The sequence below is a fragment of the Rhinichthys klamathensis genome, unplaced genomic scaffold (genome assembly GCF_029890125.1).
Source record: "Rhinichthys klamathensis goyatoka isolate OS25496 unplaced genomic scaffold, OSU_Roscu_1.1 h1tg000059l_1, whole genome shotgun sequence".
In the NCBI taxonomy this organism is placed as follows: Eukaryota; Metazoa; Chordata; class Actinopteri; order Cypriniformes; family Leuciscidae; genus Rhinichthys; species Rhinichthys klamathensis.
In genome coordinates this window covers 9,841,812-9,869,734 of record NW_026606604.1, presented here as the reverse complement: position 1 = coordinate 9,869,734, position 27,923 = coordinate 9,841,812, and the positions used below count along the sequence as shown (strand labels likewise).

Below are 27,923 nucleotides of genomic sequence, written 5' to 3'. Positions count from 1 at the left end.
AAACAAGTACTTACAATCATAGCGGTACGCATTTGCAAAGGAGGAGAAAAAGAGTTGGGGGTCTATAATCTTTGAACAAGAAAAAAAAAAATCTTTCAGTGTATTTTCCAGTCATAAAAGCACCATACAAAACTGTATCATTATGCACAACAACCGGAGAACAGATGTTGATGGGAAACATCTTCAAGCATCAAGTCCAAAGCTTTATTGTACTTTGATTCAATAGATCAACAAAAAAGCCTTTAAATGTACTTTGGATACATGCATCTCTTCCCCAAAGGTATGGCAAAAAAAAAAAAAAAAAACGAAAACAATAAAAAGAAAACTACTTGCAATATACTTGTCAGGAGGACACAATCTATGGCAAAATAAAGTTGTTTGATTTTACTTGCACTTCTCGAAGAACGTGTCGCAAAACGGACGCTGTGGGTAATGCAATCTACTGCGAGGAGTTTGGGATCAAACCTTTATTGTTTTGAAAATTCTAAATTCTTTTACAATACAGTCATTTTTTTGTTTTGTTACTGGTGTGATCTGATGAATAATATACAATGTTGTCGTTAAATTCAATAAAGACACACATTCACAAACATGAAATATTACTTTCTATTTTTCAACATCCTACAACAGAGGGAAGATATGTGCTGCTTTTCTTTTGACGCTTGTTTTCGACAGCACAAACGCCTCCCTTTTGAATCGACGAAAACATTGTCTTTTTTTTTTCCGAAAGTGCATCTGAAGGATTGCGAGGCCTCTGCGCCAGGTAGTCCAAATGTACGTCATAATAATAAACAGGCGATTCATACTGTGCTGCGAGAAACAATCAGCAGGTTTTTACTGATACCTCCGACTACAACGCATATCCAGACAAGTAAATTAAAGAAAATATTATCTATATGCATGCCATGACCATTCCTCTGGTAACATTTACAATAAATTTATATTTTCATAACCTTCTGAAGCAAGTAAGCTGACTGTTATAGTGCCCCCCCTCCCCCCCTCCCCGACCTTAATATTAATGATGAACTAATATGTAACATCCAAATACATTTTGTTCATTTTACAGGCTTGTTGTGATGGCTTTGCAGCCATTGCACGTGAGGGCAATGCCCCGATAAACTTAGAATCATTTGGTCCACATTTACAAATCCTCTGCATATAAAAAATTAGATAAAACGATTTGCAATTGCAACAGAGGCAAAAAATAAAAGGGGGTGAAATGGTTTTGTCTTCTGATGTTGACAAAACAAAAATCAAGGATGAGCGAGTTTGCTTAAAAAAAGCAATAAAAACATACTGCGCTTATTACAATATGATACATTTTTACACGATTACACTTTCTTGTTCCATGGCACGGCCTTTACTCTGTAGAATTTGGTGCCGAGAGGAACTTTGAACCGGTTTTGGGCCTGGAGACAGACAATAACAAAAGAGTATGAAATTATGTATTTAAAAAGAAAAATCACAAAATCAATCAATCAATAAATAAATAAATAGATAATTTAATATAAGTGCCTGCAGTAATATTAAGACACTGATTTTGAAAGCACAATTAACTTTAAGATGCAAAACAAAATTAATTCCACAATTTTAAATCATCATGCACTGTTTTAAGTGTCTGTAAAATGTTTTAATAGTTTTAATATTTACGTTTCAAACATAGCCAATATGAACCAAAAACAGAGCAGAAAAATGCAGGACAAATGGGCTAATATTTTGTCACCAGGGAAGTTATATTATGAGAGTGCAATATTACCAAAATTAGTCACAATTATTTGTAAAGTAAAAATAAAAGTAAAATTAAATAAAATTGTCCAAAAACAAAGGTTGCATAAATAATAAAATAATACTGGTTACCTTTTTAGCTTGGCAATATTCCTTCTCCATGACTTTTCCTAAAACCCACGGCCGTCTTGTTGCTCCTGTCGCTAAAAAAAATCCAATAAATAAACAAAAATTATTATTGATATACGATATAAAAAGGTGCTTTATGTAAAATACTACAACAAAACACTTTATCAGGAATAAAACACTTCCTCTATTTGTGTCATCATTCATGTCAAACTGGAACATTTAAAAAAACATTTAAATCTACAAACGCAATGATACATAAATGTAAATAATTAATAAATAAGTTAACATACTCGTGGAAGAGCAATGAAAGGATATGGTAAATGCAAAACCATCTTGTTGGAGCAAAATTGTTTCAAATATGTGAAATTGAATACATTTAATAAAGCTGTTCCTTAAGTATTCTTGTCATGTGTAACTGACCTGGTTTGAGGTCCAGTGCAGTGAGGGACTCTGAGTGCAGGAAATAAAGGGTGGGACCAACAGTGAAGAGAACGTAATTATCGTGCCTCTCGTCCAGGATTATGAGAACCAAGTCGCCCACCTGAAAACTACAAAAGGAGGGGTTTTCAAATGAGGTGGACGGGTAAAATATTAGGTCAGATCATAATATCCAAAAATGCTTACTCTCGAATGGCGATTTTCTCCGAGTGCCGTGACGACACGGACGACATACTCTGTGACATCTGTAAAACAAAATTGTTAGATGATTCTGGTGATATTTGCACAAGTAAATGTTTGTGTCATGCTGCTTATATACACACTGCAATCACAAAATAAAACTGCAAAAAATCTATTTTGGTTTAATGTAATGTTGAATCTCATAAATGCTTCCAGTGCTTGTAGGACAGAGTTTGTGCTTAAAACAAATGTATGTGTGCCATCTAGTGGTAAGGAGTAGAACAGTCCATTAAATAACATGCATTGGTAGTAAATACTTAAAACACAACAGAAACGGACTAAAATGAGTGCAACATAGATGCATATTAAAAAAGAAATGAGGGATTTAAACATTTTCATTTCCAGCTTGTTTGTAAATGAGCTGAAATTCAGTCCCAACTCAATTACACAGGCACATTTCAGAGTGGGTTTTCAGACTAAATTCATCTTGTGAATCTGCCCCGAGCTGTCAGGACTCAGGACGCTAAAGTGTTACGTGTCTCATAAGACGTCTCTCACGGCCAATAAGACGCCGATTGTCATTTTCCTAAAGAGATTAAACCTATTTGGAGAAATAGTCCCAGGGGAAATGTAATTAAATTATATCAAAGAGTCTCATGTTTTAATTAACTGCTGATAATGTGTGAGTTGCTACCATCGTAACAACAGCAACATAGTGTAAATTAACTATAAAGTAATACCAGCATATCTACAGTATTTCGCTTATAGATAGATATAAAAAGATCTAATATAAAGAAAGACATTATTTTTTTTAATTCTTCAAAATAATATGAACGTTCCTGTGTCAGTCGCGGACCTGCATTAATTGAGTGTGTATTGTTCTATTTACCATCACTAATTACTGCTTTTAATTGACTGTTCAAGTGGTCAATTATAAACTGAGATCAAGCACAAAGGACCCAAATCAAATGATCAATTTAAAAGATGTTAAATGATATTCTCATACAATTAACACATTTAGATGAAATATAAGAGCCAAAGCAACACACACAAACACACACATGAAATATAAGAGCCAAAGCAACACACACACACATGAAATATAAGAGCCAAAGCAACACACACACAAATAAAAATATATATATTTACCAATCTTTGACTAAGTCTCTTGTTCTCTTCCTCCTTCATATGTAAGGTCTGAAACAATAATAAATATATATTTAACAAATGCAATAATTAAAGCCTGTCAATAAAATATGAAAATAAATTACCCTTTCCAACATCAGTATGCGCTGTTTCTCTTCAGATAGCATGGAGTTGTCACTGAAACAAAATAAAAATAAAGTAAATCTAACTCATCAAAATTTAAACATTTTCTCAAAGCCAATAAAATGACAGAGCAGGCAACTTCATTACTATGGTCAGACCAAAAACAACATTTCTTGTTCATAAAAAGTAAACGGCTGAAGATTCCTCACCTACAGCAATCGCTCGACTCACATCTCTCCTCTTCTATCTGATCTACTCTGCTTTCCTGTCTCAAATACATTCATTCAGCTCCTTTAAAGACAGAAGATCTACAAAACATGGCCTTGCCCCTCTCCTGCACAATATATCCTTCTTGCATACTTTTAAATCTCAAGTAAAAGTGAATGATTTATAACAATAGTTTGGTTAGTAATATATACCGACAGCCTGATTATCTGACAAACTCCATTCTGTTGTTCCCAAATGTTTTTCAGAGATATACACACATACAGTGCTGGTCAGAATTATTTGCCCCCATGGTAAATATGATCAAAGATGGCTGTAAAAAATTAATCTGCATTGTTTATCCTTTTGATATTTTATTTTAAAAAAATGCAAAAATCTAACCTTTTATTGAAGTAAAAGAATTGTGAAAAAAAATTATGAAATAAATGTTTTTCTCCAAAACACATTGGGAACAATTATTTGGCCCCTTTTATTAAATACTTTTAGCAACCTCCTTTTTCCAAGAAAACGGCTCTGAGTTTTCTCCTATAATGCCTGATGAGTTTGGAGAACACCTGACAAGAGATCAGAGAGCATTCCTCCATACAGAATCTCTCCAGATCCTTCAGACTCCCATGTTGGCGCTTCTTCTCTTCAGTTCAGCCCACTCATTTTCTATAGGGTTCAGGTCAGGGACTGGGATGGCCATTGCAGATGCTTGGTTTTGTGCTCAGTGACCCATTTTTGTTTTGATTTTGATGTTTGTTTTTGGATCACTGTGATCACAATTATTTAATAAAATATCAAAAAGATTAACAATGCAGATTTATTTTTTACAGCCATCTTTGATCATATTTACCAAGGGGGCAAATAATTCTGACCAGCACTGTATATATATATATATATATATATATATATATATATATATATATACACACATATATATACACACACATATATTCTATAATATCTATTATAAATCTGTAGACTATAAAAGCATTAAAAACACTAATTCTGTACAAAACTAGCACAATAAAGTTTTACTTTACTTATAACATATTTTATAGAAATTTCAGAACAAATGAACTGAGGAAATGTGGTTGTTTTTTACATGTAAGTGTGTGTGTATTTTTGTAAATAATAAAACTGCACCCAAGCAAAAATTTGACTTTGTTGCAACAAGAGAATGCAAAATCACGTGTATTGTTAAAGCTTATTCGGCTTATAATGTTGTGCAGTATTTTTTGCATTTTATTATTTACTGAACAATGGTGTGGTTTGTGTTTTACAGTGATGAATGCTACTGAGTGAGAAGCTAGGACAAAAAATAAAAACAGTCTGTTGTACTGCTAGTATAAAATGAATAATTTCAAACCAACTTCTAGATCATTTTAATGACACACACTCTGTGTGCTGTTGTAGCCAGTTTGTTGAAGTTAAGAGTGGTAGTTGAGTTTTTCAGGGTTCAGGGTTGATTATTTTAGCTCTAGTATGAATATGTCACATGAGCACGTCAGCACAGATGCTTACTGCACTGTCATCATGCTGGCCTCCACGGCCGACTCCACCCTCTCCTCATCCTTGAATGCAGCCATGAGCGCCAATCTCTCTGGGTCAGGGGTGGACGGCGACAGAACTTCTGTGTGGGCGGGACCACAGGCACCGTGAGCCTCCGCAACGACAGGGATGGGATTGGGCGGAAAGAAGGATGAAGAGACGAGGACGGTGCTTCGCAGACGGTTGAGTTCCTCCTCCATCTGTTTCTTCTCTTGAAGGATGGTGGCGCGGTCCTCGGAGAGTGTTTCGATCAGGCCTTCAGGGAAACAAAAAAACACAGAGGGCAACGATCATGAGAACATTTACTGGTCTCATTGATCATTTCTGTGCAGTTTGGTAACAGATCTTTGAAAAAAACAAAACAAGTGGAAATTCTTCCAAATCATATGATATAAATAAAATGTTTTTATACCTTTATCTTTCATTTCTGTGCAGTTTGGTAACAGATCTTTGAAAAAACTAAACGGGGAAATTCTTCCAAATGATATGATTAAAACAAACTGTTTTTATACCTTTATCTTTCTCTTGTTGCTGCAACACGTTTTTGAGCTTCTCTGTGATATCATTGATGATTTGTTCTTTCTTGAGTTTCTCCCGAGTCAGAACTGTATTGAAGTTCGTCTAGGAGTGAACAACACATTGAAACAAGCTATTTGTATTTGTATCAGGGCACATTGATACTATATTAAGGACAAAACATTATTAGGTCAAAAAAAGTTACAGGGATCAACAAAACCAATATATTTAGTAGGGGTGTCACGATTCTCCAAATTTTCGATTCTAAGGTCACGGTTTGATTCGATTCTCGATTTTTACATTTATTTATTTTTAAGCACAGGTTGCTATGCCAGTTTTAGACTAGACTTTTATGCAATATAATATCTGACCTTTGTTCGCAATGTACCACACTACATTGTCAAATTTAAAACATTTATTAACAACATAAAGTGCTTATAATATAATAACTTATATCTTTAGTCAATTGGAAACTTAAGCAAAATAACCTGCCATCTAGTTTCTCTTTTGTAACTGCAGTCTTCACAGAAGATGACATTCAAGTTCACAAAACAAACAAACAGTTGTTGGTTTAACAGATAAATCTATGTTTTTGTGGTGCCTGCGGAGATGCCCTGTCATGTTAGTCGTGCTGCCAGTGGAAGAATATGGTACACACACATAGCAGAGCTTGCAAACTGTGGCTTTTTTAAAGCGCAAACGTTGTGAACATAACTCACTGGAAATCCAAAATACTTCCACACCGGAGACTTCAATGAAAGAGTAGACGGTTCAAGTTCTGTCGATGGGTCTCCTGCATCTGCAGTTGCCATGCTATCTTTTGACTGGCTGTAGCTAAGATAGAGGAGGTTGACTCGCAGCACTTCAACACACGTGTTTTTTTCTGCTTGGCACGCCGACCGGATGTGACACGGGGGCGAGGCAGCATCGACGATTCCATTTTTGAAATCGTGCCACCCTTAATATTTAGGGAGTTCAGATTTTTTAGTTTCGTTTTTTTTTTTACTTGTCCTGACGATTTCCACCGACCCACAACTCAACTTAGCAATTCAAATGGAGCTGATAGCAAAATTCCTGTAGTTCAAATCTTCTTATTGCTAACCTGCTGTTCAGCAATGAGTGAGGTCTTCAGATTCTGCATCTCCTCATTCTTTATGCGTTCCAGGATCTCTAGTTGGGCCAAGAGCGATGCCCTCTCCTCGGTCCACTGGCCACTGTCTAGTGACAATGCGGCGCCGGCCTCCACACCAGCCTCAGACTGCTCTACAGAAGCTGCCACTCTGAAACACAGAATCAGCCGTGAGAATCAACCTGGCTTTGCATTCATTACCAATAAGAAGTCAATTAGCGATTGCTTCCTTCTAAAAAAATATACAATGCAAATTCAGAAGCTGAGCGAGTTGTTACATTTTAAAGGAACATTTTTTTCTTTGTATCTTGTGCACAGACAAATCATTCACAATTATTTATGTGTATCAATGAAGTAAATGCATCAATTTGGTGTCTTTCTAGAACTCTGAAGGTTGCTTCTTGCAGGGTTTGAACATACAACCTTTCATTACTAGCCTAGACAATTATAGTAATTATAATATAGTGACATACCCACTTTTTCTAAAGTGTTTCGTGTTGGTCACCAGAATAAATAAATAATCAAAAAACTCCAATTTAATGGGATTGGTATTAGACTTGGACACAAATCTATTTTCTGTTTTTAATTAATCCCTACTTTACTGGCACATGTAACAGGGTTATCATATTTCTCGCTAATTTCTACTTAAGAAATGTTTTAATGAAACGGTCGCAGTTTTGGATCATTCTTTTTGATGTGCTAATTATTCACAAGAGTGAATGAAATCAGAAAGAGTAAGTGAATGCATGTTGCCTGTGTGTTTTCTGCTTTTAATTAACAGTAAAGTTAGAGGTATACGCTTTAATTTGAATGGACTAGAGCGGCATTGTTTTAGTGTCAATTTATTTGTCCTCAGCAGATGCTTTCCCCATTCAAATGTGCAAGATTTATTAAGAGTTCTTCATGACCAAATCAACAAAAAAGTGGCATTGTTACCAAAAGAACCAAGAGAACAACCAAAACCATGTTAAAAACACAATTTTATAATTTTTTTAAACAAAACGTGAGGAATATTTGCTTTTGCAAAACTGCTAAAATGTTCTGGGTGCTTGCCCAAGTAAAAAGAGCCAATTAAAAATATGAGGGCCTAGATACACTACCGTTCAAAGGTTTGGGGTCAATACGATTTGATAACGTTATTCAGAGAGGTTGCATTAAGTAGCTCAAAAGTGACAGTAAAAACATTTATGATGTTACAAAAGATTTACATTTCAAATAAATGCTGTTATTTTTTTTATTTTTCAAAATAAAAATATGAAGCAGCACAACTATTTTCAACACTGATAATAATAATAAAAGTTTCTTGAGCAGCAAATCAGCATAATATTTAAGTCAATAATTTAATAGTTAAGTAAAGCTAAAATAATTGCCCATTTTATCGTCCATCAGCCAAAAGTCTTTTCGCTTGGGAAATGTACTAGCGTACCTCTACACCAAAAGCCACACAATTTAAGGGTTTGACTGATGCACAAAAAGGGCAGGACAGGTTGCACACCTAAGCGTAATATTACTAACTTTATTCAAAAATGAAAATTGTCATCACTTAACCTCATGTTGTCACAAACCTGTATGACTTTCTTTCTTATGGGCAACATAAAAGAAGATATACTGAAAAATCTATTTCTGTCCATATAATGAAAGTCTGTGGAGTCCGAAACACTGGAACCCGTTGACTTTGTTGTACGGACAAAAAAAGACTAAATAAAGTATCATCTCCTTTTGTGTTCCCCTAAAAGAAAGAGAAACAAACAAGTTTGGAATGAGTTTTCTATTCCTTTAAGATCAGAGGTTTTCTGAAATCCCTAAGCCTAAGTATGAGCAATATTACTAGTGATTAAGCACCACATATAATTTAACATCTATCCTTCTGGTAAACTGTGGTAAACTTTAAAATTGAATCTTAGAATGATTTTGTCAGAGACTGTCTGTTTCGAATACTTGTGGAACAAGATGGAAGCTTTTGATTTTACTTACATGTCAGTGGATTGTCTGTCTTTTAGCTGACTTTCAAGTAGATCAATTGCTCCTAACAGTCTTGTCTCAGTCTCTTCTTTTTGGAGTTGAAAGTCTCTTAAGGCCTCTTGTAATGCAGCTTTGACTGCCTCCTCTTTCTCCTTCTCTGCCCTATGCAGGGCCTCCACCCTCTCCTGCTCCAGTCTTCCTGACAATAGTGAGTTTTCCGCCTGCAGGTCTCCAATAACAGTCTGTAGGTCTTGCTCTTTCTCTTGGAAAGCCCTCTGCTCATCCTGCTTTTCCCTCTGTAAGGCAGCAAGCTGGTCCTGATGATCATGCCGGATCTTCTGGACTCGTTCCTCGCAGTCTTTCTCCGCATCCTGCGACTTCTGCTTGAGCGCTGAAAACTTATGGCGGAACAGGGTGCTCTCCTCTTCGTGCCGATCAACGAGTTCAGAGATGCAGTGGTCCTTCTCCAACCTCATGAGCGCTCGGAGCTCAGCCAGGCCCACCTCGTACTCTTCGTTCTTCTGCTGGAGCTGCTGGTTTAACTTGTCGATCTGCATCTGCAAGGTGGTTGTTTGGGTAGTAAGCTCCGATTTCAAAACCTCTTCTTGAGTGCTTTTGGCCTCCTCGTACTGGAGTCTCATGTCCTCCATTTCGGCCTCCTTAAGAGCCATCTCGACTTCCAGTTTGCAGCGGGCATCTGCAAGTTCTGTAATACGAGCCTCCAAGTCTTTTGAGCGTCCCTCGCGCTCCTTGAGTTCGGCAGAATGGGAATCCATCAGATCTCTTAGTTTCACCAGGTTCTCCTGGACAAGTTTTTCAAGCGCAGTTTCTTTTTCCAGTCTGAAAGATTGCAGCATTGATTCATGTTGTTGGTTCAACCGTGTCTCCAGTTCTTGAAGGTGCACTTTCTCTGCATTCTCCATCTCCAGTCTGATTTTCTGTTGGCCATCCTCGATCTCAAAGTGCAGGTTCTCCAATTGCCTGGCAAGTTCGTCCTTGGACAGCAGTGTAGCTTTCAGTTCTTCACTTTGCTTCAAGATCTTCTCCTCAAGGTCCTGCACAGTTTGCTTGTGAAGATCTTGCCGGTCTTGCATATAACGCCCCTTCTCACTCTCCAGCTGTGATATTTCCTTCTCCTTGCGCTCCACAAGACCCTCCAAGTCCAGCATTGCTCTCTGGACATCTCTGACAATCTTCCGATTGCCTTCTAGCTCTTCCGTGAGAGTAAGTATCTGCTTTTCATGATCGTCCTTCAAACTCTGAAGATTGGATTGTTGCGTTTCTCTTAGTTTCTCCTCGTGACAGTATCTGACACTGTTGAGTGCGTTTCGGACCTCAATGGTCATAGTTTTCAGGGCGAATCCAAAGTCTCGTTGCTCCTTCAGAACAAGACCTCGAAAGTGGTAAAGGTCTTCTTTAACTTTCCTCAAATTGTTCTTGGATTCTTCTGCAGCGGAACGGTACCTGTCTGCTGATAGCTTAAGAGCTGTGATCTTTAAATTTTCCTTCTCAAGGGTAGTAGTGTCCTGGATACGCTTGCTATCGATTGCATTAATAACAGAGGAGTAAAGAGACTCCACCATCATCTCTGGGCTTGTAGGATCACTGATGGGATTAGGTGACATCAAGTTCTCCTCAATAACAAATTCATTAACAGCTGACATGAAGTCTGACTCTGGACTTTCTGCCAATGAGTCCAAGTCCAACGACCCTTGCTGTAATACAGGATCCATATTGGGGTGCCCAATGGTTTCAAAGTCAAAGGTCTGGGCATCTATGCTGTCGGGTGATAGGTCCTCCAGGGGACCAGGAAGCACCATGGGTTGGCAGTCCGGTGCTTTTAAAATGAGAGTGGACAAAGTTTTGGTGGAGGTAGAGATGACAGCAGTTGTGCTTTCAGATCTGGGTGTTAATGCAGTGGATCTTTGAGCACTCTGGCTACAGGAAATCTACAAGGCCAAAGCAACAAGGTAAGATCATATGAAAATTCACATTGCTATAAAAGTCAAAATAGACTATATATATATATATTTTTAAAGTTGCAATGTAACGCAAGTAGCAACAGATATTTTCTTCCGCACTGTGACATACATCTAAGTGAAACAATATCAAGAATGAAAAAATACAGGGAAGAAGGGGAATGTCCACTCCTTGTTGATTGAATGGAAGCAGATCTGAATGCAAGTTTGCAGTTGATTGTAAGAAAGGGAAGGGTTTAGGCAGAATCACCACAAAGAAGTCTGTCATTTCAGGTTGAGTAATGACGTTCTGATTAAAAATTACGAAAAAAAAAAAAAAAAAAGAAAGAAACATATGCATGGCTGAATCACAGTAAGATTAATAAAATGCATTTAAAAAAAATATATGGTAAATTTGCATTTCATGACAACATCCAATATTTCAAACACTTCAGCAATAAAAATTAAATGATTGTGAACACAAAGCACCTTTTGTTCATTTAGTAGGTCTGTGATAGTTTGTGACATCTCATCCACACTCTGTGCAGCCTGAACCAGCTGATGGAGAACCTCAACATGATGGTTAAGAGGCTCAAAGTCACACAATGTGGGGACCCTGATGAAGAAAACATGATGGTTAAGAGGCTCAAAGTCACACAATGTGGGGACCCTGATGAAGAGAACAGGTATCAGACAAAGAACAACTAACACAGACCATCATTTAAGAGTTTTTAGCCATGATTGAAAGGTCAATGGCTGCAAGAACACAGGAAAGAAAAGCATATTTGGCATATATAAACAAATATGAGAAGTTACAACAGAGAGAGACATCAGTATTGTGACTGAAACCGAATAAGAGTTGTTTACCTGAGGTAAGGCTGAACTTCGGAAGGACAACAGGACTTGAGATACTGCAGGTCATTCAGGGAAATATCTGGAAGCTCAAAATCAAACTTTCGAGGCCTTCGAGTCTAAACACAAAAACGAAGAAAACGCTCATTAATGCTAAAAGACCATGAAGCGATCCTGAAAAATAAAAACACGTTCAAAGACTCACGCAAAACGAAGAGGGTGGCCATGAGTCCAGTCCTCGAAACAACCGATTTCTGAGGAACGATTTCCCTAAAAGAAACAAAAACAGTGTTTTCAAAGCAATCTCCTCAAACAACCTGACAATTAATTTGGACTAAGATATCAGTGTTTGTTCTCAAACTAAAATAAGCCATATTAAATACCTAAAATGAACTTACTGAAGAGCTTCCCAAAGGTTTCCCTTTTTACTTTTTCTGCCTCATAGAGGTTTTTCCCATCTCTGACAAGAGCATTGGCCCACTAGAAGAAATAATAAATAAAACATTAACACAGCTAGCCCTTTTGTGAGAAATGGCAATCAAATGTGCAGAAATCTTTTAAAACTAATAATAAAATATTATTATTAATTACTATAATTATATTAGCTCATATTATCCACTCAGTATCTGGTCAACTTTGTTAGATTTTGTAACTTTTATAACCCCATCTCTATAACAAAGCATGCACTTAACCACTGTTTCTTATAAATAACATGAATTAGTAGCTGACTCTTACTTGTCTGTAGTGTCCTATGAACATTTTGCGTCTGACCACCTCCGCTACGGCAAGACAGTACATCTGTGGCACAGTGCTGAGCGCTTCCACCACCCGTACGCGCTCCAGCAGCTCTGTCAGCAGTCTCAGGAGAGCCTGCAGCTTCTCTCCATCCTGATCAGCGTGAAGCATCACGTAGCAGCACCATCTGATGGAGGAGACAACACAGTGCAGCTAGGAAATGCTTACAATTTATGTCATTAAAGTATCATAGCTCTATAGATTGAAAATTGCGCAAATCAAAGCCCAAACTATTTAGTGTTCTGGGCTGGCCAAATTGAAAACAAACCGTTTCATTTGTTGTCCACAAAGAAGAAAAATGCTGCTCTTACTTGAGACGAACTTGAAGGTTGTTGGCGAGCTCCTGTTTGGCAGTGGTACACTTCTGCTTGATGTCAAGTAGCTTCCTGTGATTGGTCAGCATGATCATCAGCTGGTTGGCGTGACTCAGACACAGGTCAGGCAGCACCGAGGTGTCCTTCAGGTTTTCAGCCCTCTTCTGATTGGCAAGAAATCCCTAGTGGAAGGCAAAGGAGAAGACATGAGGAAGACAAGTTTCCTGAAAAACATCCACACTGCCATTTTCAAGTGTTTTGCACAGCTTTGTAATAGATTCAAACATGTGGCTGAAGTTTGTTTTGTCGATCTGTTACAATGTAATACAGCTTTATAACGAGGCTGTTACTGAAGGATGGGGCAGCACCAACTACATTAGACATGGCAGTAAACCCATAACCAGCAAAAGAATAAGTATTGTAACTTGTAACCAATTTTAAGGTTCAGAAATCTACGTCTTAAAGTTACAGTAGCAAAAGAGAGAGGGTGGAAAATGGTCCTAAAAAAAACTAAGTGGACTTCAGGGAAAAAATAAAATGCCCTAATGTGTAGAATATGTAGTCATTAGGTTGCTTTTATAGACTATATACATGAGATTTGCTTACCTGAGCAAGTTCCTTCTGTTCATTAACCAACTTTTTACAGCTTGCTATCATTTGGTCAAGCGCATACAATCTGTCCTCAAGACCTTTGATGGCCTTCATGTTCTGATTATCCAATTTGGTAATCGTCTCACGGCATTCAGTTAGAAAGGGTTGGATAATTCGTGGATCGAGCTGGAAGCATAAAGAATGAATTGAACAAATGAAAATGAGTGATCATGGACAGTAAAATAGTGCATGGTTACAATCCTGTGAAATGTGATGATGATGATGTTCATTACTGTTTTACAATACATTTGCTGCTCAATTACCACTTCTTATTATCAATGATGAAAACAGTTGTGCTGTTTAATATTCTTTATGGAAATCATGATACATTTTTTCCAGGATTCTTTGAACAGAACATTTAAAAGAACAGTATTTATTTGTAACAATATAAATGTCTTTATTGTCATATAAACAATAAAGGATTGCATCCTTGCTGAATAAAAGTACTATATCCTTTTAAAAAAATCCTACTGACCCCAAACTTTTGCGAGTATGTGATGAAGGAGTGATGTGTAATTCACCACGAATTCCACTGTTAAACACGATTATGCATTATTCAAGTAGAAATAATGTGGCCTAATGGCTTCAACAGAAGCAAATACCACTGAACAACAACCTTGTAGCTCACAGTAGGGCTGTCTTTAAATGTTTATAAGTTATTGTTAAAGATAAATTTTAAGTAATCAGTTTTTACTTCCGGAAACCGACTGTTGCACTCTATTACAAGGTTTTTGTCGTCTTACTGATGTCAGACTATGTATTTTTTGCATTACTCCATGTTTCCTTGTAGTGCAAGCAATGTAAAGCATTCCTGGCCACTAATAGCTGTGCAAATATAAATAGCATAGCAAAATCTCCTAGGTGACACTTTTCTACCGTCACATGGTATATATATATATATCGTCATAATGCCCATGACTGGCCACCTCAACACAATATGGTTGTTGCAGGTTACTTCAAGGTAGCATAGTTTACAGATCAAAACATTCGCTCCCAATATGACTCGTCTATTACTCACCCTGTTGATCGAGTCAAAACACTTCCTCACTACCGACTCCACATCATTGGGTCTGTCCTGAACGTTGATCCAATCTAACAGTGTGACATTAAAAAAGGGCATTGCTCCCCTCTCCAGAGACTCCTCCTCTTCCTGTAGAGCTGCTTTTAGACTACAGCTGCTCTTCAGTCTGTCCTGAGGAGAGGAGGACGCCTGGGATGATGTTTCTCCTGAAGCAGAGACCGGCGATGGTGTCTTTCGATTCTTCTGGCCGTCAGCGGGACGGAGGATAGCGGACTGGGTGGATGTTTCTCCTGCTTCATCATCCTCATCATCTGTGGTTCTTGGGTGAGGGGAGCAGGACTTCTCCAAGCTTTCTCTGTAGCTGTGCCGAGTCAAACACTCTAGCAGTGGAATCTTTGCCATGACCGAGACAGCAGTGCCAAGCCTGACGAATGACATTAGAATTAGTGATCTATACATCTCTCTTCACAAAATACACCACAGTTCAAAATGATGGGGTCAGATTAATCAGCAAAGGACGCATTAAATTGATCAAATGTGACAGTAAAGACATTTATAATGTTGCAAATCTCAAATAAATGCTGTTTATTTGAACTTTCTATTCATTAAAGAATCCTGAAAAAAATGTATCACGGTTTCCACAAAAATATTAAGCCTTTCTCAATATTAAAAATAATAAGAAATGTTTCCTGAGCACTTTTAAGACTGGAGTAATGATGCTAAAGGCTTTGATATCACAGGAATAAATTACACTTTAAAACATAGAAAACAGTTATTTTAAAATGTAATAATGTTTCACAATATTACTGTTTTTATTGTACTTTTGATCAAATAAATACAACCTAGACAAGCATAAGATATTGCTTTTGAATTGTAGTGTTTCTGCTACAAAATCGATACAATTTTAATACTAAGAACTTAAGACGTGGTATAGCAGACATACAAACAAACTATTAAAAACGAAAAAAGGCCACAAAAAACAACAATTATTTGATGTTTTAACAAAATCATTTAAACCTTTTATAAGATAAGAAGCTGGAGTTAAAGATGAACATACTTGGTGAGTTTTATTTTGATGTCTTCAAAATCCTGTTGGTAATTTGTGTAAGCAGTGTCGAATTTCAAGAGGAGTTTTTGATAGGACAGGGTGCAGTCGTCCAGGTTAGCCATGATGGCCGCCCATCCCTGGTGCTGAAGGTGTTCATCATGGACCAGACGCTCACAGAATGAGCAAAGCTTCTTGGCAACCTCAAACATTTCCTAAAAAAGGGCAAAATATCAGGAATTATGAGAGTCATTTGCATACAAATGGAACAAAAGCTTCCATCCAAGCCTCTGTCATTTACATTTACAAAAAGGCATTGTTGCTTTGACTGTATTTGCATTTATTTTCTCAAATATAAGTCATGCTTAAACCTTAAATAAACATCATTGATATAATATAATGTGCATGAGCATAGATATGTAAAACCGGGCAAATATAGGAAGACAGCGGTTGGTCATTAGGTCAGAATAGAAGTTGGCCTGTACCACAGCCAGTTGAGTGCGGGAGGCGACAGTGTGAAAGACGGCAGGCATCATGAGGGACTCCTCCACCTTCAGCTCCATCTCATTCTCTATGGAGAAGGTTGTTTTGGGGATGGTTGGCGCTCGGTCACACAGGATCATCTCTTTGTTGAACAAGAAGATCGGGTTGGTGTCCTGAGGCAGCCAGAGACAAAAATCAATCAACATTTAGACATCACATTACTTCAAGAACCTCAATATTTAAACACAGCCAATTTAAATATACTGAAAGTGAAGTGAAGTGAGGTGAAGGCCAAGTATGGCAATCCCTCGGGGAGCGATCTGAGATTAGATGCCTTGCTCAAGGGCACATCATCAGCTATTTCCTGCCGGGATTGAGAATCGAACCCGCGATTACAAGTCCGACTCTTTAACCATTAGGCCACAACTGCCCCTAATTGTATTAATAATAATACAAGTATCATATTTACAACTTTTATAGAGCTTCTTTGTGATTTTAGGGTCTTGAAAGCATCAAACATTTTAGTAGTGTAATTTGTAGCAATGATTTATATGTTCATTATATATGAACAATTATTCATATATAATAATAACTAATATTACCCTCTAAACAAATGTTGAAAAGCAAAAATGCTGTTTTTTGTGTGATTTCGCTTGTTACTCACCGTTCCGGCGCTGTAGCTGCACACACGCCTCTCTGCCACCATACACTCCCCTCCATTGACCACCAGCACCTGGTGCTGGATTGCAATTTTATATTTGGCCTGAATGGCATGTTTAAGGTCCAAAACACTATAAAGAGCATTAAGCACAACACATTATGCTTTTAGTTATCCAGTAAAACAAATCAGGATTCAATTTATAGACAAAAGTGCAGACAAACGGAACATAGAGACATGACTTATACTGATGATAGAATTTGTACTGTTTAAGAACTAACACTTATGTAATATAATAATAATAATAATTTACATTTGCACCTTAACCATCATAGCATTATACAGGTAATTACACTGGAATAATGTAATCAATAAATGACGTATTTTGCATTTCTAAGTATCAACATAATACCATTATATTACATAGTATATTATTCAATATAATGCATTGTCTCATATGCAAAATATATCAACATATGTCAATTATATGTAAATTCAGACAAACTCATTCAACTATTTTTAAGATGTTTTAAGACAAAAAATAAACAGTAATAGTTTATCATAAGGCTCTAAGTGTTAACATTAGATAATGCAATAGTAACAAACAATGAACAGTACTTTTACCAGTACATTCAGCCATCTTTGTTAGCATTCATTTCTATGAATTCTAATACGAATACAATAAAAGCTGAAAATGTTTACATTACTTTTGTTCATCTTCGAAACACAAATTAAGATCTTTTTGATGAAATCTGAGAGAATTCTGTCCCTCCATTGACAGCTACGCAACTACCACTTTGACGCTTCAAAAAGGTCATAAAGAGATTGTAAAACTAATCCATATTATTGAGCGGTTTATTCCACATTTTCTGAAGAGATAAGATCGCTTTATATAATGAACAGATTTAATTTAGGCTTCAAGTCACATATAAACACTGATCAACTCACACACCAGTTGTGGTAAACGGCAGCTCAAGCGTGTTCGCTTGACAAAAACATTTCTCCTTCTCACGTTACGCAGCACGTTTGATCTTCTGCAAGAACCAATTAGGTTTGTTCTTAGACATCAAGCAGGATCGGTTGTGCTTCTGTTTATGCTCGCTGGAAATTAGAATTAAAATGATAAATCCTAAATCTGTTTTCTCTTTATGAACTTTTTGGAGTGGTAGTTGCGTGGACTGTCAATAAAGGGACAGAAATCTTGAAAGTCTTACGGGTTTGGACTTTGGAACGACATGAGGTTGAGTAATTTCTGGGTGAACTAACCCTTTAAATATGTTAACATGTATAGTTTTGTTAACAAATACTGTGAATAAGTTTGTCACTATGTGTTCTATGAAACAGCAGCACTACATCATGACTTCACATAAAACATATAGCTGAAAAACAAATCAGGGCTTAAACATTCACTGATTAACTTTTTCTTAAAACCATTAAAATCTCTTACGTTTGGACAGCAAGTTCGGTGTCAAACGTTAATGTGCTTCCATTGTTGACTTGAAACACATACAGCTTCATGTTGAATTCTCCGCTGAGCCTGCCTCCAGCTTGATTTGTTCATCTAGTCAATTATGGCTGTCTGATCAGAAAGAAATAAAATGCACATGATTCAAATCAAGTTTCATCAGAACTTACAAGTGATGATTTCCAGTTTATTTTATAAACATTTTAATTAACCTAAAATTATAATACATAAAAATACATACAATTTTAAACCATAAAAAGGTTAATAAAAGGTCTAAATGGTTATACCTACCACACAAAAAGTCCTATAGCTTGTTAACTGTCAGTGTCCTGGTAGCGGGGCACTTGGCACACTTTCACATATTTATTAATCATCATAAATTAGGTATCATTTGAAAGCTTAAACACTCAAAATTCATTCTATAAAAAACTTTTTTAAATCGGACATTGTGTTACAATGAAAATTGTACTTTAAAAGCTTTTAGCTGGCTAAATTTATGATGATAAACTTTGGATCACAACTTGGTTAGACATATGGCTTTGATTTTCTAGCCATTTTAGAGACCAAAATATTTTGTAAAATACAAATTTTGTATAAAATAAAAGAAACATTGCTGTCAGTAAACTTAAACTTCTATTACTTTTTTTTACACTCAAACAATCTTCTTTAGGAGACTAACCTTAGGTAGGAATCCGAAATACAACTATTTAAGTTCAGATGCTCATACAATGGTTGTGCTAGTTAATCTATACAAGCACACGTAACCTACAAGACATAGGCCTACTGTATCTAGCCCAACGTGACTGTGTCAGTAGATAACAAGCTGGAAACCCCCAGATAACTGGCTAATCACTGCGATCAGGGATGTCATTCTATGCTGGGACAAAAAGAACACTTTTCAGAATATTACATGGGCATTGCCTAAATCTCTGGGGTTGTTTGTATTCTAAAATGTGGTTACTGAGATGTAAAACTGCACACAGATCAGCATGACCATGTGGCCGAAATATTCAAGCTGAGTCATGTTGTTCCCTGTGGGTAAACACCATCAACACAAGGCACAAGCTAAAAGATCCTTTGTGCCCTAATTCCCCATGAAGGGTGTAAAACTTTGACAGGGTGCATTAACTCTTATTATGGATACAGGGAATAAGGCGAGTCTACCAGGAATAGCACATGGTTGGCGTGGACCACATGGATAACTAATGCCATTAAACAAGCTGAAAAGTGCATAAAATATTGTTTTGGTCAAATATATTGCGGACCACGATTTATATTAGTCTGTTTGTCACAACTTGTTATGTGTCAATATTGATTGACAGCTTTCCCCTTCGTCGAGCAGTTGAAACCTTATCCTCAAATTCTAAATATGACCTAAAACAGTTTGTTTCCTTAAAAAGACTCTTTTAATAAGCAAATTAGGGACTCCTAGAGGCTACAAGTCTTTGTTTTGGTGTTTCAAAGGCCCTGGTCATTAATTAGGGAGGGTGACAGTATGTCCAAATATATCTTAAACCATCACCAGAACACCAAACCTTCATTAATATCACATTACATGATATCGAACCCACTAACCCTCGACTAAACCCTAATTCGTCAAACTACACCTGGTTTTGTTTACATTCTCTAACGTTAGTTATATTTTGTGCCACAATTCCGTATAAGTGACCATAACAGCCTCAAATTAACCGTTTTTTGCTTTTAAACTGCAACATCTACAATATAAGGAGCTGAATCAGTATCAGAAAGTCTTACCTGAGCTGTCTTCAGTCCATTCTCTGCATTAAAGCAGACGAATAGGTTGTTTTTGGCTGAGATGTTGAGGTTTCTGTCAGCTAGAGGTTGAAGCTGTCGGGCTAACGGGCTAAAGCTCATCACTCCAAACACGGGCCTTTATTTTTCATTCCCACAAAACGCACAAATTCATCCAGGAGGAGATGGGATAAATTCATTAGTGCTTCATCTATCAAGACATGTAGGTTAGGAGGGGTGGTAATAAGATGTGAGTTTTGTCATCGAGATTATTTTCTCGCAGGGTTGTGTAAGGATCCGCTAATGCTGTTTCTCCTGCTGCTGTGTTTTGTTATTGTCGTCACTGCGCAGCGAGGTGCATTCTGGGAAGGGCAACAGTCAGCAGTAACGCGCTGATCTGGGAACAGATTACACGCCTGGCATATGATTCTAACTGTTGCTAGAGTAACGAGGAAGCTGATCTGAAATCAGCCGCTTCTAGCAACTGGGTGACAACTTACTGTAATGACAAGGTGTGGGAACAATTGGAACAATTTTTGTTGAAAATGTAATCTTTAAGTTTAATAAAACGCTGCGAAGCATTTGTATATTTTAGACTTCAGACTTTATCAGTGTTGGGTGTAATGAATTGCTAAGTAATTAATTACAGTAATTTACTTTTAATTACTGTAAGTTTGTTAAAATTACTTTTCCCTGGTAAAAGTAAAGTATGGGATTACTTGTTTTCTGTAATTTAATTACAGTTAATTCTGTGATTGCATTAAATAGCTACTCTATAGACTATAGAATAATTCTATATGAAAAAAATTATGTTTTACTGTAACCTTCTTCCTTTAAATTCTTTGGTCAGTTCAATACAGTTTTTCTGAATTGCTAAAACACATTTCTTGAAACCATCACTCACTTTCTCAAAACCTTAAACACAAAACTATTTTCAAACCCCATTCACAGAACCTCTGCCTCTTCTGGCAAAATCAAACAATTACCTCAAAATTATAAACACTTCAGATCATTCATTAAAATGGAGAACACAGAATCCAAAGCATGCAGTTACAGAAAAAAAAGTATATTGTAACAAAGTAAACTAATTTAGCAATTACGTAAACAAGTAGCCTATATTACAGTAATGACAACTTACAGTAAGGTGAATAAATTGTATAGTCTACTGTATCCACTGCAAGTATTGTACTGAATATTGAGTAGGCCTATCGATTGTCTGTATATTTACCACTTGCATACTGTGAAAATGCAGTGGCCCAACTGCAAAAGCCAAAAAGGTTACAGTAAATAACTCTAAATGAAAAGCATGTTACAGTAAAGTACACTCAGAAGAGTTGTGTAAGGTCAGTGAGAGAGATTGATTCTGCTTCAGCATCACGTCTTCATGTTGGGTTCAGACTGAGGACTTTGTCCACATCAGACACTGCAGGCAAAGAGAAAACCCAAAGCAGATCCAGCCTTGACAACATTCTCCACACCTGCTCTTCCTCCTCGTCCTCCTTATACACCTCTTTTACATACTCTTCCTTTTCTCCCTCTTATATTGTTTCCATCCATTGTATCAACATTCAGTGCAACATTTTGAGTCTGGCACTCTGAACGGACTTGTATTATGTACAGTTGGTTTGGTCACATCATTAGAAACAAGTGTGAACTATTTTGAGTCATTGTGTGTAATGATGAGAACTGTGTTGTATGTCACTTTTGCCTGCGTTTAGTGTTTTGAAACATAAGTGTATCACAGTACAAAATGTGTTTTAGTGAGTGAGAATGTGCTTAGTTTAGCAAAAAGAGTTCATGAGATTTGTAAACAGTGTTTTAACTACTGAACTTAATGAATGTTTTAAAGAAAGAGACAAATTGGTTTAGGCGATTGAGAATTGGGTTCAGAGAATGAGGTTTAGTGTTTTAGCAATTCAGAAATACTGTAGTCATTACAACAAAGATAGCTTCTTTCTCATTTTAGACTTGACTATTTAACTTGTCAGAAAGACACAAGGCTGAATATTATTAAATCTAGAAATATTTAATAAGCATTTGGGCCTTTGGGTTTTTTGCTCCATGAAAGCTGAAACCCATGGGATTATATTATATTATATTCATGGCAAATGTCTGCCTTGTGCTTTAGGGGGCTTCTTGGTTAAAACAGGACAGAAGCCATTATGAGAGTGATGAGGACCCGTGAGCCATTGTTTTGTATTATGCACACCAAGAATGTGAACATTCATAATAATGTGAAATATTTGCTGGAATGTGTTTTCTGAAATGCCATAGTGCAAACACCTTTATGTCTGATGATGCAAATAAATGTGTTATCAGCAACTATCGAAACAAATGACTGACCACCATGTACTGTGTTCATAAGTGTAACGGTATGCAGAGCATTTAGGCAACAAATGCCTTGAAGGTTTGAGTGGCTGAAACTCAGTTACAGTACACTGCAATTTCAAGTCATGTTACGTCAAGTTCTTCATCGTCAGGTGCACAGAAAAACAAGTTGCACTAAAGTGAAATTCCATTCCCATTAGACATGTAAGACATGAATGAATGAATGAATGAATGCCCAAACTTAAAAAAATAAATAAAATAAATAATTATATTATTTTGTAAATAAATACATATGGGTGGTTTGGAACGACATGAGGATGAGTAAATGATATACAGAATTTACATTTTCAGGTGACCTATCCATTCAAAATTTAAAAACATAGATAGATTGATGGACGGGCGGACAGACAGACAGACAGACAGATGGATGGATGGATGGATGGCTGGATGGATGGATGGATGGATGGATGGATAGACTTATAAGAACTTTAAAAATAAATAATGCATGATAAAAATAAGCAATCAATTCCTTTAGTCTGCAAGAGATGAGAGTTTGGAGATGTAATATTTTCACAGAACTTCTCTATTGCATTATCAAGACCATATAAATGCAATTTGGAGGTTGATATCTCATTGCAAAATAGATATAGCGGACCCTTATTACAAAAGCAATAGGCTACTCTTGAATTAAGATGCTGGGTTTGACAGACAAATAATACAAGCCTGACAAGTAATACCAAACATATACTTCTTGAAAACAAAAGATGTATGTAATGCATTTTTTGTATGTAATGTCAACAAACACAGTAAAGCTCTTTTCTCAAGCTAGGTGTTGTGAACAAAAAAACTGAAACTGAAAGTAATACAAGTCTACCTATAGCAGAATAGTGGTAATTAATTTATTGCTAGATTAATGTGTATGATTTTTAACTAGGAGTAGAGAGCGTCAAAAACTGTCTGGGTCATGTCCACGTCTTTGGTTATGTTTTCTTATAACAGACTTTGTGCGTTGCAGGTGTGCAGAACATGTCTCACAGTTCCACATGTGACCAACAGATGGAGACACACCACTTTGAATCACTGAACTGAGTCAGTCAGTCTTTTAAAGTTGCTCTCAGAGAATCTTGCCAATCAATCTCTTGACAGATGTCTCTAATCATTACCATTCCTGGCTCTACAAATCTCAAATCCCCGTCCTCAGTTGTATCTAAAGAGATTAATCTCAAATATATTTCATAACTGGTACATTTGAATACAGAATCAGTTGAAAATTACCATAATCTTACCCTCTGGAACCCAATAACTATTAATAAGGGCTACTGGCTATAACTTATTTCCTGGGTGACCCTTTAATGACAGTCAGAAGGGAGTTTAGGTCTTTTGATGAATTACTTCATTTCAATATCTACGTTATGGAGCTATATGAAGCTCAAAGATTATGTCAAAATTCTTCTTCAGAACTTGATTTTTAGTTCAAATAAGGCTGAAAAATGCTGAGTGTTTTATTGCTTGAATCTCAGAAGTGTTGCGTAACATCTCGCATGATCAGTGCAATATCAGCACTTTGTAGGGGACGTTAAAACGCTGAAAGCCAAAAGCAGTTTTTATCTAAAGGAAAGTGGGTCTCCTCTTATTCAACTGCACTGCATCACCATTATCTTAATTAATAAAGTTGAGTGAATTTTATTCTCACTATAGTTTCAAGTGGGAAATAATCTAATGCCGCAAGATTTCTCTAAAGATCAAAGTAAGGGTATACATGATAAAATGGAATATGAAAAAAGCCCAAAGCAAATCTCATAAAGTTTAGAAATCTCTACCAAACACACACTGACGTTTGCATATAGACATACACAGAGATGTTTGTTAATATAGCAGATTAAACAGGAAGTTATAAATATGTTACTCAGATTACCATGTAATAAAAATTATATTGTGATGTTCTAATTTTCTTTTGGTATATCATTTTATAGGTAAATGTTTATAGTCTTCCATTTTACAAAGATATCATACGTACAGATTTCAACTGTCTATAGCAAGTCTTTGGTCAGAAAAAGAGGAAGAAACAGTCAGCATGAAGGGGATCACAGCACAAACCTTGGGGAACTGAGATGCAGAGATTGTGTCGATTCTAATCACATTACAAAATGATACTTAACAAGTGACTCAATGGGACCACGACCATTCAACAAAACAGTGTGAGAAGAGATCTCCCCAAAGCCAGAGATGAAATAATCAATAATGACACTTAGGTGGTTAAACTGCAACATCTCAGTTATTTAACCAAGCTTTAATATCAAAACATCACAAATGCAGTTAAAAAAATATTTTAGTCTTGGGATTTTCCTAACAAAAAAACATACCATGCTTTTTGGACATATACCACACCAATGTTATCTGGATTATGTAGCATATAACCTTATTCTATATACCATGGTAAATTAAACTAATCATTCAGTACCATGGTAATTATCTGATACCACGGCACCATCACAGTAATTTAATGTAAGGGTGAATCTTGACATAATAAATGCTATAGAGAATGCGTTGATATTGCATTTAGAGTGGACAGACCATAGGCCAATGTATTTGTGGTAAACCAACAATAAATTTGTCAAGCCTGAGATGCCATGTCATGTGTATTATATGCCTACCTACTGTAAATTATGGTCTTTTGATATTGCTAAGGCTGTAACCCCCATCAGAAACTGAATCTAGCCTGACTGAACAATTATAAGCATTAAACTGTCAAGCAAAATATCTGGTTACATAATAGGCTACTGAAGCATCAGTCGCTTTATCCCAACACCACCCAAACATCCAATCGAATATCATCACTCCCCCATTTCAAGCAGTTACGTGATGTGTGACGTCGCAGTGGATGGCAGTGATGTCCGAATCGTTCTTCTGAACCGGATCTTTTTAATGATTCGACTCGCGAAGCGTTTGGAAATCACTGTACATATGGGACTTTGTTCAAGTTATACTATGTTATATATCTGTTATACTATATTTATCAATTAAAGTGAGTCTAATAATAACAATAGTTAACAATAAACAAAACAACATTTGAAATGAAAGCTCTATTATGAAAACAACGCTGTGACTGAGTGAGATAGAAACAGTAACTAACCAATTAAATGGACTGTTTGTCTATCCCCACATGCTTGTTTTCATTTGTAAAATTAAAATTAAAATACATTTAAATGGAATGCACATCTAGGCTATTTTTAAATATCACCGTTTATACTGATTAAAGGTGCAGTCAGTCACACATTTGCTCTACGAATCAATAATTTCGATACCCACTGGCACTGACCAAGAGAAATCTTGGTTTGAAGTGATTTCTGTGTGACTAGTGCTTCATTCATCGAACTTTTCCTGAAATATCGCTAATGTGACCGCATCTTGACGTGTAAAAACGATTTTACTGTACAAAGGAATGTAAAATAACGCGTAGGGGGGTTATGGGAACACATTTGTGCAACAACTCAAAAGTAACGGTCACTCGACTCTTTGAACTGGTTCGCAACGAACCGATTCGGTAAAAGAATCGAAATTTCCACATCTATTGGATGGAGGTGGGGGCCGGGGAGGGACTTCTTGGACCAAAAGGGGATTCAAACGTGTTTATGACTTTAGTGTAGAACCGTCGCATTCAGTCAGTCAATGGACTCGGGCGCATTGCGATAACCGGCCTCATTGTGTTCGCTTCAGGCTGGGAAGCAAAACAGAGAGATTCGGTCCAGAAGATCGCCCCAAAACAAAGGTGTGTCCATCTGAAAGACTTTCATTGTCAAAAAAGGACAGGACACGCGCAAAAGAGCGAGATTGTCGCTGGGAACAATGATGCTGATTGAAGTTTTGGTATTATGAGCAAAGCGCGCGGATTTGTTGGAAACCCATTGATGCGTCATATATTACGTTAACAGTTAGTTGTTATCATTCTTTATCAGATCAGAGTGTGCAGTGCGGATTTGTCGCGCGCTCTCCAAATCTTTCCAAACGCGGCATTTCTATTATTACCGTGAGCGGTTCCTAAATCCACAACGATGAATTACCAATCGAGCGTCCCGGTTTCGGTGTCAGTGTCCGGGATCTCTCAGCAGTCCCAGCCCGCTATGCCCACCCCGGGAACGGTACCCACACCGGTCCCCGTTCCTCAGTCGATTCCTCCTCAGTTCGGATCCGGATCGTCCGGGAGCTCCGGGGCGGGTCAGTTTGGCTCGGGAACCGTATCGGGCCCTGCAGCGCAGTCCGGCCCGTCGGGCTCCCAGTTCGTTTTGTCCAACTCAGCAGCCATCAGAGGCGAGATCCATCGGTTCGAGTCCGTCCACCCGAACATTTATGCAATATACGACCTGATCGAGCGCATCGATGACCTGGCCCTCCAGAACCAGATCCGCGAGCATGTGATCTCTATTGAAGGTAAGCGCAAGGCCAGATGAAATGATGCCACAATGAAGCATTGTATTGTCTGTCAGTGTAAAGGCAAAAGCAGATGGTGCGTGAAAACTAGGGGACATAAATGAGTGTACATCCCTAATCATCCTAATTAGGGGCTACTGATAGCCATGTAAGCCTATCACTTAATATGCAATACAATATTTTAATGTGGCATTAGTAGAGTTGTGACATAATATGTTGTGACACATTAAAATAGTCCTTGGTGATGCATAAATAATAAAGCTGATGTTTACACTTTATTTAGTTGGATTGTTTGGGAATGAAGAGCCGAGATCTTGCATAACCACGAGCTTCCAGAAAGCATCAGTGTGTTGAGGATGTAAATTAAATTGTGAAGCAAAGATTTGTGACTCTCTGCATTAATATTGACACGCCAGTCAGATGTGATTTGCACAGTAGATCTTAATGCAGATTTGATTGTTTCATTATCAGAAGCTCTTCTGGAAAAAAATGCTTTCCGGGTTTCCTCTCATTCACTGTTTGTGCATCAGTCGTTCATTTGGTTAAAGTGAGTTTATCGATTGATTATGTCAAAGACATTGACTCTGACAATGTTTACAACAGATCGGACTGATTGGCTCCCATATAAATGGGTTTTAAAGACAAAAGCTGATGGTGCATGCAAACTGGGAAACGTATGACAGGCATCACAAATCATTATCTGCATTATGTTTAATTAAGGGGGCATTTGATAGCCATGGACCACCAAGATGAATTCTGATCACTAAATATGAATATAAATATCTTAAAGTCCAATGCCTTTTGTTGTTTAATTATATATTGGTAGTTAAAATGAGAAAAACATTAGCATTTGGAATTAATGTAAATACTCTTTTAAGAGTTATGTTGGCACAATATGTTTGGTTTGCTTAAATAGTCTTGGATTACAGACAACATAGTTGGATTGTTTGAAGAGCAGAGATCATCAAACATTTGTGGCGTGTAGTATTAATATTGACACACCAGTCAGATGTGATTTTCATAGATGACGTGATTGTTTCATAACGAGAAGCTCTTCTGCGAAA

At 37.0% G+C, this 27,923-nt stretch overlaps 1 protein-coding gene across 1 annotated transcript; it reads right to left on the bottom strand.

Annotated features, from left to right (window-relative positions):
- Window positions 1-452: 452 nt before the first annotated feature.
- On the bottom strand, window positions 453-20,453 carry rb1cc1 (RB1-inducible coiled-coil 1). Its single transcript, XM_056249306.1, has 23 exons — window positions 20,107-20,453; window positions 18,334-18,465; window positions 16,893-17,019; window positions 16,231-16,401; window positions 15,758-15,960; window positions 14,698-15,124; window positions 13,635-13,805; window positions 13,026-13,210; window positions 12,655-12,841; window positions 12,318-12,399; window positions 12,125-12,189; window positions 11,935-12,038; window positions 11,557-11,683; window positions 9,122-11,058; window positions 7,121-7,298; window positions 6,015-6,123; window positions 5,476-5,758; window positions 3,744-3,795; window positions 3,622-3,669; window positions 2,479-2,537; window positions 2,275-2,402; window positions 1,858-1,928; window positions 453-1,409 (listed from the first exon to the last, which is right to left on the bottom strand). The coding sequence occupies exons 2-23, from the start codon at window positions 18,402-18,404 to the stop codon at window positions 1,332-1,334; spliced, it is 4,863 nt and encodes a 1,620-aa protein (XP_056105281.1). The 5' UTR covers window positions 18,405-18,465; window positions 20,107-20,453; the 3' UTR covers window positions 453-1,331.
- Window positions 20,454-27,923: the final 7,470 nt, after the last annotated feature.

Bases quoted from the DNA above. Each gene is read 5' to 3' on its own strand.
- rb1cc1 (XM_056249306.1), bottom strand. From the start codon at position 18,404: ATGAAGCTGTATGTGTTTCAAGTCAACAATGGAAGCACATTAACGTTT. The intron at 15,961-16,230 runs GTACAGGCCAAC...GCCCTTTTTTAG, and splicing joins CCCGCACTCAACTGGCTGTG to GAAATGTTTGAGGTTGCCAA. The intron at 6,124-7,120 runs GTTAGCAATAAG...GTTCACTCCTAG, and splicing joins CACTCATTGCTGAACAGCAG to ACGAACTTCAATACAGTTCT.